The following is an 11,992-nucleotide window of genomic DNA, read 5'->3' on the forward strand; positions in this document are numbered from 1 at the left end:
AGAGTTTAATTTATTTTTTAATTATATTTTATATATGATGTTAATTCTAATATGTTTTTATTGAATGATGATAGTTAGATGGAATGGAAAAAATTATTATTAATATAGAGGATATTCAATCCTCTAATATGTATGAATATTTGGATGGATATGGATATAATAAATGGGAATATAGATGAAAAATATAAAATCCGATTTATTGTCATCCCTAATATAATCGATAAACTACAAAAAAAAATTAAAAACTAAATTTAAAAAACTTCACTCTATTGTCAAATTGATATTTGTAATTAATTTTTTTTTTTTATAAAACATACATAAATAAATATACAAGTAGTAAGATTTCACTTCAAATTATAAGCCACCAAACTAAAATAGATTAATTATCAAACAATAATTAGTTTTTTTAAAAAAAAATTCAATTGATAGTTTTTAAGTCATTGTTTTAAGCCAATAATGATTAAAGTATTATAGTAATAAATGATTATATTTATCCAGATATTTCTTACCGTTCGTTTTTATGTTATATTAAAAATTTTAAATTATAAGATGAGTTTACAGTCGATCGTCAAATATCTAAATAAGTTGGGAAGTTTAACCAATAATAAAACTATTAAACAATATCCAGATGAATTAGTTGATAGACAAACAACTCTATCTATTCGTTTTTAAAATACTCTAATATGCAGCTAAAAACTAATAAATATAGATTGTGCATATTTAAAATAATATTAAAGAGAAATTCATTCAACGGCCTGCGATTCAAGATTTTCAAAATTATAAAATATAGATTTCCTTAAACACATGAAAAAAAAAAACATAAATAAAGGGGGCACTTGTTTTTATCGTCGCTATGTCAGATGCTCACTGTTCGATCAACATTTACTTCGATCGTTGCTTCGTCGATACTTATCTCATTCGACACTTGTTCAGTACTCTTTTTTGTTCCCCGCTCATCACTTCGCCCCGCAGTCGCTATTCGTTTGACATTATACGACCGATCGAATAATCTAACTTGCATTCAGAAACGAATCCGCTTTATGTTAGACTTAGTCTAGTCAGTCGAACTTGCGTCTCCTTCGACTAAACTTGAAGAGGAGGCTTGTGATGTGGATATGTCTTAAGGGCAGAGGAGGCATTAGGAAAAGGAGGATGGACATTTTGGTCAATTACTAGCTAGGGCTTTTTAGAGGAGATACTGTTCATGCACAGGGGGGGGGCCTTCTCCTTCGTGGTGGCCGCCACCGCCATGAGAGCGGGCTCATCGTTGTTCATGCCACCCCCGGCGTCACCCACTGCGGTCGTTGCCCCTCACAACGACTGATTCCCCTCTTCCTTCTCCATCCTGATGACACTGATGTCATCTCTCCTCTCTTCCTCTCTCTCCGACGGTCGTCGCCACATCAACCAGTTGCCATCGCATCAGCCACCAGGACACACCTCATCGTTGGCGAGCCACCGCTCCCCTCTTCGACTTTCCCTCTCCTCTTGCCAGATGTCGCAACCTTGTTGCTAGCCATGCGCCGGCCCATAGCGTCGGATTCACCTCTCCTCTACCGAATCTGACATCCACAAGGATACCCATCGACACCTCCGCAGGGCCACCACTAGCCGTCGATGCCTTTGGCCTTCGCTCCCAAATCCAGTCACAGCTACACATTTAGTCACCTTTAACCTCCACAGCTTCCAGCGATCACCGTCGATCCTCTCTAGCGTCACGGGTGCAACCTTTCCCTAGCTTGCTTGCTGCCACCCTCATCAGGCAACATCATCCCCTCCTCCCGTGCCACTGGTCTCCAGCTGGATCGCAGCCTCCCATCTCTTTCTCTCCTGTTGTCGCCTATATCGCCCTACAGCGCACGTCACCCTCTCTTGTGGAGATGGACGTCACCTCCACCCTTCAGTGCTGCCTCAAACGCCCCATGCTTACCATCGCTTGCAGTCGGCCCTTATTGTCGTGGCTGGCTTTCGATCTATCTTGTCGTACATATCTAAAGTTGATTTGGCATCCGATGCACACTACTGTACACTTCCGATGTCCATCCAATATCGGATTTGCTACTGTCACATGCTTCCGATGTTGATTAGGCCTTCGAGTCCTCACTATCATTGTGGTTTGATCTTATCCGTTGTCTTGTTCTAGTCGGTGCGTCGTGTTCCAGACTTCATGTCGTTGTGGTGTTTCGGCATGTGTGCCAACGTTGTATTCTGACATGCACGCTGATATCATATCCCGACTTACGTGCCGATATCATATTCCGGCCTACGTGCTGATGTCATATCCCGACTAGCATGCCGCTGTTAGGTCCTAGCCTGCATGCCGTCTTCCGAGTCCAGTTCACGTCCGACTCCGCATCGTCAGATCCAGCTCTCCAGCATGTTCAGAGTCATCTACTCTTCTGAGTCACGACAACTCAAACAGCGTCCTGACCAACTCGTCGATCCACCCGAGGGCACCCTCTTAGGCCAGGGTACGTTATTGTACTTACTCTTCATTCATTTCATTATTCTAGTATTAGCCTATTCTTATATATTCGTTAGATTTGCCTCGAGCATCGGGAAAATAGAGACTGGGATAACACGATCTCTAGCTGCAAGTGGTGTTGACCAGAAGACTTCGAACAACTTGATCAATATAGAAGCTAGCTTAGCATACCCCCCCTCCTCACTCAATCAACATTCCGTCCACATCACCTTGGCAGTCCGTCTGACCTAGATTTCGGACAGGATCAAATATGATTTATAAATTTATTCGTGAACATTATTTACGAATATGGTTCATAAACTTTATTCATTAAATTCATAATTTCTATTTTTATAGCAAAAGGTGAAGATGTCATCTTAGTGATACCTCCAAGGTAATCCTACAATCTATAGAATGAGGTAAATAGTTGAAGACATTTCATGTAAATTTATAATCCGTGCTCAGATTATGTGAAAAGAATATAAATTATGAGGTCAATTTATAATCGACCCCAAATAATTAAAGATGAGAGAAGTTTAACATAAAGTGTTAGACGAGAGGAGTTTAAATAATCGAAATGTTAGATGAGAGGGGTTTAACAATAATCGAAGTGTTAAACAATATCGAGATGAATCAATTCTAGACAAACATCTCCATCTATTCGTTTTTAAATACTTTAATATGCAGCTCAAAAGTAATAAAAATAGATTGTGCATATTTAAAATAATAAAAAAATAAAATAATATTAATGAGAAATTCATTCAATGGTCTGCGATTCAAGATTTTCAAAATTATAAAATATAAATTTTCTTAAACACATGTAAAAAAATTACATAAATAAATATGCAAATAGTAAGATTTCACTCCATTTGTTTTCTACGCGAGACAGCGGAAGTCTTAGAAGACGAATGCCGGCAAAATGGTTAGATAAGACTTATTAGGGACGGCACAATTTAACCTAAATATAATGATATTATTCATTATTTAAAATCTGAAATGAGAAGGGTTGGTGCAACGATAAATTCGAATACACCGGACAATTTTTTTTTCAGTCCGATTTGATCAACAAGTCAAATAGCTCACCTTTAAGGAACAGCAGGGTTGGGTTGAGGGGGAAGAATTCAACTTGGAACATTTCAATTTCAATTTCAATTTTGGTGGTCAAACCGTTTCATCCAAATTCTCCTCCTCTGCTCGCAAGGACATGGCGGTCCTTTTCTCCTTCCCATTTCCCCTCCTTATTTATATCCCCAGAAGCTGCACGAGATGCCGATCTGATTTACTGCCACAAGGAGAGGCGGAGCAAGAAGAGGATGGAGACCGGAGAAGGGCAAGAAATCAGATTGCGGAGAGGTGACCATGATCCTGCCGTTGCAGCAGCTTCATCCGTGCGCTTCTGCAGGATTTGCCATGAGGAAGAGGAAGAGGGGTCCGCCACCATGGAATCCCCCTGCGCTTGCTCCGGCACGCTCAAGGTCAGGCCTTTCCCTTTTCTCCTCGCCTTCTGGTGCGATCGCGACGGAAGTTTGTGCGTGAAGAAGGTCTAATCTTGCTTCTGATTCCAGTTTGCTCACAGGGAATGCACACAAAGATGGTGCGACGAGAAGGGAAACGCTGTCTGCGAGATCTGCCTTCAGGTTAGGGTTCTCATTCTCCGCAACACGAATTTTTGGAAATCAAACTGAAAACATGGAAAGAATTTGTCTTTCGTTATCTTTTTGAGTTGCTTGTGGTGGAGCTGACATCATGGGACCGATGAGTAGATTAATCAAACGCAAGATATTTTCTCAACCTCCTCATCCACCTACCAAAGAAAAAGAAAATTTAATGATAAAAAAATGCCAAGAAGACCATTTGACATGTATTCAAACTATGACCGAAATCAATAAATAAGTAAATGTTGCAGGAATTTGAACCTGGATACACCATCGCTGAGAAGAAGGCCTTGGTCGATGTGGGTGTGACGATCAGGTAACAAACTCTTCACCTCACATCCCCCTTCTTTTCTATTTAAATCTTTTACAGTGTAAATTTCTTGGTCTAGTGTCCTGTTCCATTGGAGATGAACACAGTTTGGCCTGTTTGAATTTGAAATCTTTGCTTTATTGGTGGTGGCCCATCTTTTGCTTGTGCTTGTGCTTGTGCTTGCAGCTTTCTCTTATTTTGCAAGCTAATCCTGCTTTTAATACTAGATAAAATGGGGGCACAAAGATTATGAGGCCATTTTTTTTAGGGAATAAATTTAAAGTACACATTTACAAGTTGATCTTAAAAGGCTTTACTGCTAATCCTCTTAATTTAAGTGTTTTACTATTGTGTAGAACTGCATATACAAAAACAACACTAATTGCTCTCATGATAATTAATTAACTTGCTTTAATCATTCTGGGCAGAGGGAGCTTGGAGGTCCCCAGGCTGAACTACGACCCTCATAACCCAGAGTTTGTCCCCTACAATGATACAGACTCCGACGAGTGCTCACCAGCATCCCGCCGACGTGCATCCTACTTCCGATCTGTCGCCCTCATTGTATGTTAGATTGCTTAAGCTGGTTAGCCATGTTGAAACTGATGATTTAATTTGTTTTCAGTTCATGGTCATATTCTTGGTCAGAAACCTGGTCACTATAATGACTGTTGGGGCCGATCATTATTATGCATTCACCTTTCTCACTGTAAGTATGAAGTCTCTTGAGGCATATCCTCAAATGTTCGAACATTACTAGAGTGATTAAGAATAAAATGCATTTAGCCGATTCAATTTGTTGAGATAAACAGGATTTGAGGTGTGTGCCACAGGTGTTCCTGCTGAGAGCCAGTGTAATTCTTCTGCCATTGTACTTGGTGATACGGTTCATTTCAGCATTTCAGGAAGCACAGCAGCAAGAGCAACTGCAGCACTTCCATGTGAGCAATTTTGTTTTTTATTTTTCCTTTCACTTCCCCATTTCTTTTTCTTCAATAAAGAATTAAATTGCTTTCTTTTAAATTGTATTTTCTAATTGTTTTGTTCTATTTTCATATCTAACAGGTGGGAGAGACTTTCTCCGCGCACAGGGAAACATTGGAGCACTACGAGCAGAGAATTCAAATACGTTTATGACTGCACATTTGTATCATTCTTAATTCCCAATCTTCTTCAGTTTCATTGAGTGGCCAATGAAACTGCCCCTTCATCTCTTCTTTTTTCAATAGTAAAAGGAAAAAAAAAGGCAACAGAGCATTGTTCTTGTATAGAAATGCAATGCCAAAACATGTAATTTTTTTATTGTCATACATATCAAAGGAGTCATTACGATGAGAGATCTTACATGGTCATGCTCCTAAGTCGATGCATTGGATATGAATAGTCAGAAACATACCGCGAATCAAATTAAATCGAAAATAATATTGGGTTGCTGTTTGGTTAAAAAATATAAAACATTTTAGTTTTCATTCCATTTCTATTATCAACTCTCATAAAATTAATAAAAAAAATCAAAATGAAACAGCATGCGTATAATCCCTATCAGTTAAACAATTGTGCTAGTATTTTCTTCACAAGGGAGTTATAGCTTTTGGTTCCCCAAACTAACCTGATAAATCTCCTCCCTTCCCAAGTTGGTGTTTCCTATAAGGATGTAAATGTTGGATCGAAAAGTGCTGGGGGGTGAATAGTACTCGTGACTTTCACTTATCGGTTTAAAATTTATCGAATAACGCAGTGGAATAATAGAGAAACAATGCACAGAAGGACACCAACAAATATAAGGATTTACTTGGTTCGGAATCTATGGTGACTCCTACTCCAAGGCTCACGCTCGTTGAGCGTTTACTTTGGGCAACAACTATAATCGTGCAAAAAGGTTACAAGAGATTATTATAAAACTGTACTGAAAAGGCTATACCGACAACCAGGAATTGAAACTTCGTAGCTTCAGGTTGTCGGGATCTTGTTGTAGCTCAGCCGGATCATCTCGTTAGCAGTGCGCTGAAAAAGGATTGCCAAAACTGTGTTTCTAAGCCTCTGCTGGAGACAGGCTTATATAAGTCGTTGAGGGCGCCTTCAAAGCCCTTGAGGGTGCCTCTATCATCGGCGGATTCGCAGCGCGGATGAGCTTTGACTCCTTCGCAGCCTATCGACCTAAGGGTGCCTTCGATGTCCTTGAGGGCGCCTCCAAGGTCATCCAAGGTGCCTTAGCACTCCATGAGGGTGCCTCCAGATCTACTGCGCGCACTCCTCAGCTCTTGCACCCGAGGCGTCTCCAAGCTCCATGGAGGGCGCCTTGGGTACTGTTCATCCGAGGCAAATCATGCTATTTTGTCCCTGCAAGATATGTTAGTTCCAAAATACCAAGCATACCCTGCAACACAAAGTTAGCACATAATAATAAGATAAATATGAATATCTGACAATCACTAGACTGTCTGGTTCGGACTTCGAATTTCCGTCCGAAAATCCTAAGTCGAACAAATGCCTAATGTTCCCTCAACGGGGAACACACCCTCACCTACTCCACTCAGGAGAGTATACCTATTGCCAGACCGGTCCTCCAGATAGATTGGACTTTTGCTCAATGTTCGAGGCTCCAGGACTTTCTGCTGGGTGTCCGCTCCACAACCCATCTAGACTTCCACCTGGTTCGCGACACCATGACTTTTCAACCTAGGGTTACCGTCCCCTAGGATTTTATCCAAAGCTCTCGACCCGCCAAGACTTTTCGCCTAGGGTTTTTCCACCTGCCTAACCGCAGCTAGGACTTTTGCCTAAGTATACTTAGGACTTTCCTGCAAGCTCATTCAAACACGTTAGATAACAAGACAACCTAACTTTGAACCCTTTGACATAATCAAAACACAGGTTCGACTGTCGGATGCTTCGTGCACCAACAATCTCCCCCTTTTATAAAAATTATGTTTAAAATCTTTAACTTTCTTAACTCTGACTTCTCTCTCTCCCTTTGACATAATTCAAAAAGCATACTAAGTAGAGAGAGGGTTGTAAAAAAATTATTCTTTTTAATTTCAAATTCCCCCTGAAGGGTAGCACTCAACGAAATTTAGCTTTGAAAAATAATTTCTTAAAAGAACTTAGCTAAAGTTGAAAATACTCAGCTATTTAAAAAACTTGGATAAATATAAGTTTTGAAGCGGTCATAGCTTTTTCAACGAAAACTTAGCTAACTTTTTAGATTTGAAAATACTTAGATTAAAAGACTTTGATAAGTTTAGTACTTAGCTTTCAACACTTAGCTTTTAAAAATTTTTTGATAAATTTAATACTTAGCTTTCAACACTTAGCTTTTAAAAAAACTTTAATACTTAGCTTTCAACACTTAGCTTCTAAAAAGACTTTGATAAATTTAATACTTAGCTTTCAACACTTAGCTTTTAAAAAAACTTTAATACTTAGCTTTCAACACTTAGCTTCTAAAAAGACTTTGATAAATTTAATACTTAGCTTTCAACACTTAGCTTTTAAAAATAAAGGTTTTGAAAAAAAACTCAGTTAGTAGTACTCAACTTTAAAAAGATTTTGGTAAAAGCTTAATTTTTTTTAAAATTTTAATAAAAGCTTAACTTTAAAAATATTTTCTTGTAAAAATACTTGAAAATATTTTAGCAAATACTTAGTTTCTGTCAAAGATAATTCATTTTTATTGAACTTCCTTTATAAAAATATTTTGAACTTTTTGAAAAAATTTAACTTTGAAAAATAATGTTTTAAGAAAATAAAGATAAAAATTAATGTCTTTAAATTTACACTCCCCCTTAATTAATGCCAAGTATATTTAAGAGTTCTAGAGTCAAAGTATGTAAAAACATAAAAGTTATTATTTATTTTCCTAATTTTCCATCTCACTCATTCTAGGTTATCAAGCATGTTCAACTTATGAGTGTGTGTGAGACGGAGTTAACTTTATTTCAATTTTAGCAATATTGAGATTTAAAATCTAAGTTTGAATTTTCAATGAGTTTGAATTTAAAATATGAGTAACTAATTAAATTTTTTGAAGATTTTGAAAATATATTAATTAAGTTTGAAATGATAATCTTATCTATTAACTATCATTGAGATTTTGAAAAATTAGGTATGATTTGAAAATTAATTATCATTAAGAAATAATTAAGATTTTGAAAATTTAATAATTTAATTATGATTGAAAGTCAATAATCAAGTAATTATGTTTTTGAAATTCATTATGATTTTGAAATTATAATTTTGAAAGTAATGATTTTGAAATTAATCATAATCTAAAAATAATTATAATTTAATTATGATTATTAACATTTTAAAATTAATTGGAATTTGAAATAATTAACCTTTTTGAAATTAATTAAGTTGAATTAATTAATGTGGATTTAGTTAACTATTATAAACCTAGGTCCACCTCACCCTTCTCTAGGTTCTCCTTCAGAGAATCTTAATAATTTTGTAAGATGGTTAAATTAATCTTGAATTTAGGTTATCATCTAAGAATTAATTTACATTTGAGTTAGACTAAGGTTTTTCAATTAGTCAATTAAATATACATTTCAAAGATTAGCTTCCAAGCTATGACGAGGCACTAAACCTTCTTGGGTATGGGATCATCCACCACTTCTAGATAAAGTCTTTCAAAGAAATTGGATAATTATTTTTTTTTGAAATCCCTAGGGCTAACTAGTCAAGTGTAAATTACGCCCAAGTCCTTATCTAACCTAGTCTTGGCTAAGCAATCATTAGTTAATTTTAAGTTATAACTTTAAGTAGTTTTCAAGTTGTGTTTTAAGTTGAAAGTTATTAATTTATGGTTTATTGATTAGTTTCATAATTAAAAGGCACTTGATTATAACTTGGTTTCTAGGGTTTAAGTTTTACCTTAGACTTGTAATCCAAGTCTAGATTTTGTAATTTAGTTAAATTATTAATAATCTTTTCTAATTTATCAATTTTATCTTTTAAAATATTATTTTGTATTCTTAATTTTCTAAGAGTTAATTTTGTATTTTTATTGAAGAAAAGAGGCAAGCAAAGTAATGACTAGAAGGGATTAGTTAATTTTGAGTTATTCTTATTTGAATCAACTTTATTCACTACATTATTATCATGCATATCTAATTTTGAAGAGAAATCTATACTAGAGCAAGTAGGATTAGCTAAGGTACATACATGTATTGCAAAACATGGATTTTCATGTAATGTAAATTTACTTACCTTAATTTTTCCCTCTGGATTCTTGGGTCTTCTTTCTGGGCATTGTCTTTTGCAGTGACTCATTCGTTTGCGATTGGAGCATTCAATGTGTTTCTTCCCTTTCCAGATCGATTTCTCCTTCTCCTCCGGTTGTACCGGTCGAATCTTACGAGTAGGACACTTGTTTCTATAGTGCCCTCTCTCCTTGCACTTAAAACAGGTTATATGAAATTTATTATTTGAATTTACAATATTACCTTTTAGATCCATGATAGGATTCTCCCCTTTTACTGTTTCCATCTCAAATTCGGATTTAGATTCAGCTACCTCTTCTTTGTCCATCAGTGCTATGAATCAGTCTGATCTGATTCTTCTAAGTCTGGTTCAGAAGTTGACTCTGGAGATTCGTACTCAGATTCGAACTCGGTTCGACTTGATCTTCTGACTATGAAGGAATCTCATGAAGCTTGAGCAATTTCTCCCAAAGCTCCTTAGCATTATTAAACTTTCCAACTCGATCAAGCTCTGAATTTGTTAATCCGCATAGGAGAGTCCATGTTGCTTTTGCATTTGCCTCGAATTTTCTTCTTGTTTGTGCATTCCACTTGTCACGGGCGATGGGTACACCTTCTTCAGTGGAGAGAATAGATCCGATCTGAACTGTGGCCCATATATCTCCTCTTGGATTTTTAGTTGGTGCACCATATGATCTTTCCAGTATCCGAAACCTCCGGAGAAGAGCGGCGGGCGATCTGTACGTTGTAGCCTTTTTGATAGGTCATTTAGGAGAAAACTCTCGCACACAAAAAGAAAAAGAATCAAATATCCCAAGACTTGGTCATGGATTAGTAGTGCGGGAGAGAAAAAAATAGCAATTAATTTTTTTAAAAAAATAATAATAAAATATTAAAAAAATATTATCCCAAATTTTTGAAAATGCGATATTTCGCTAATACCGACTAATGGTGAAAAGATGAAAGTGAATTTTTTGAAAACAATTTTGGAGGGAAAAAATGAAAAGCATAAGGTTTATTTTTAGAAAAAACGGACGAAAAAACCAAAAATTGCTCGAACGGTAGTTGTACCGATTCAGAGCGACCACACTCTCATACCAATTGTTTGATCGAAAAGCGCTAGAAGGGGGGTGAATAGCGCTCGTGGCTTTCACTTATCAGTTTAAAACTTATCGAATAACGCAGCGGAATACTAGAGAAATAATGCACAGAAGGACACCAGCAAACATAGGGATTTACTTGGTTCGGAGCCTGTGGCGACTCCTACTCCAAGGCCCACGCTCGTTGAGCGTTTACTTTGGGCAACAACTATAATCGTACAAAAAGGTTACAAGAGATTATTATAAACTGTACTGAAAAAGCTATACCGACAACAAGGAATTGAAACATCGCAGCTTCAGGTTGTTGGGGTCTTGTTGTAGCTCAGCCGGATCATCTCGTTAGTAGTGCGCTGAAGAAGGATTGCCAAAACTGTGTTTCTAAGCCTTTACTTGAGACAGGCTTATATAAGCCGTTGAGGGCACCTTCAAAGCCCTTGAGGGCGCCTCCATCACCGGCGGATTCACATCGCGGATGAGCTTTGACTCCTTCGCAACCTATCCACCTGAGGGCGCCTCCAAGGCTATCCGAGGCACCTCAGCACTCAATGAGGGCGCCTCCAACTCTGCTGCGCGCACTCCCTAGCTCTTGCACCTGAGGCGCCTCCAAGCTCCATGGAGGGCGCCTTGGGTACTGTTCATCCGAGGTAAATCACGCTATTTTGTCCCTACAAGATATGTTAGTCCCAAAATACCAAGCATACCCTGCAACACAAAGTTAGCACATAATAATAAGATAAATATGAATATTTGACAATCACCGGACTGTCCGATTCTGATTTCGGATTTCTGTCCAAAAAACCTAAGTTGAACCGACGCCTACTGTTCCCTCAGCGGGGAACACGTCCTCACCTACTCCACTCAGGAGAGTATACCTGTTGCCAGACCGGTCCTCTAGACCGATTGGACTTTTGCTCAACGTTCAAGGCTTCAAGACTTTCTGCTGGATGTCCGCTCCACGATCCATCCAGACTTCCACCTGGTTCGCGACACCAGGACTTTTCAACCTAGGGTTACCGTCTACTAGAATTTTGTCCGAAGCTCTCGACCCGCCAAGACTTTTCGCCTAGGGTTACCACCCCCTAGGACCTAGGGTTAGGGATGTAAATGAACCAAACGGTTTGCGAGCTACTCGGAGCTCGATGCGGTAAAAAGCTCGTTCGAGTTCGTTCATTTATCTTTTCGAGTCGAGTTCGAGCTCGAGCTCGAGCTTAAGGATATTCGGCTCGTGAGCTCGCGAACATGTTCGTTTATAGGCTCGC

General features: G+C 37.9%; 1 protein-coding gene across 1 annotated transcript; it reads left to right on the top strand.

Annotated features, from left to right (window-relative positions):
* The first annotated feature begins 3,506 nt into the window (after window positions 1-3,506).
* LOC122029739 lies at window positions 3,507-5,775 on the top strand. The gene is made up of 7 exons (XM_042588855.1): window positions 3,507-3,939; window positions 4,030-4,101; window positions 4,371-4,435; window positions 4,858-4,993; window positions 5,055-5,138; window positions 5,263-5,370; window positions 5,495-5,775. The coding sequence occupies exons 1-7, from the start codon at window positions 3,778-3,780 to the stop codon at window positions 5,564-5,566; spliced, it is 699 nt and encodes a 232-aa protein (XP_042444789.1). The 5' UTR covers window positions 3,507-3,777; the 3' UTR covers window positions 5,567-5,775.
* Window positions 5,776-11,992: the final 6,217 nt, after the last annotated feature.

Source organism: Zingiber officinale, chromosome 10B (genome assembly GCF_018446385.1).
Source record: "Zingiber officinale cultivar Zhangliang chromosome 10B, Zo_v1.1, whole genome shotgun sequence".
NCBI lineage: Eukaryota > Viridiplantae > Streptophyta > Magnoliopsida > Zingiberales > Zingiberaceae > Zingiber > Zingiber officinale.

Excerpts from the sequence above, each read along its gene's own strand:
- LOC122029739 (XM_042588855.1), top strand. The coding sequence starts at position 3,778 with ATGGAGACCGGAGAAGGGCAAGAAATCAGATTGCGGAGAGGTGACCAT. Across the intron at positions 3,940-4,029 it reads CTTGCTCCGGCACGCTCAAG|TTTGCTCACAGGGAATGCAC; the intron begins GTCAGGCCTTTC and ends TTCTGATTCCAG. Across the intron at positions 4,436-4,857 it reads GATGTGGGTGTGACGATCAG|AGGGAGCTTGGAGGTCCCCA; the intron begins GTAACAAACTCT and ends CATTCTGGGCAG.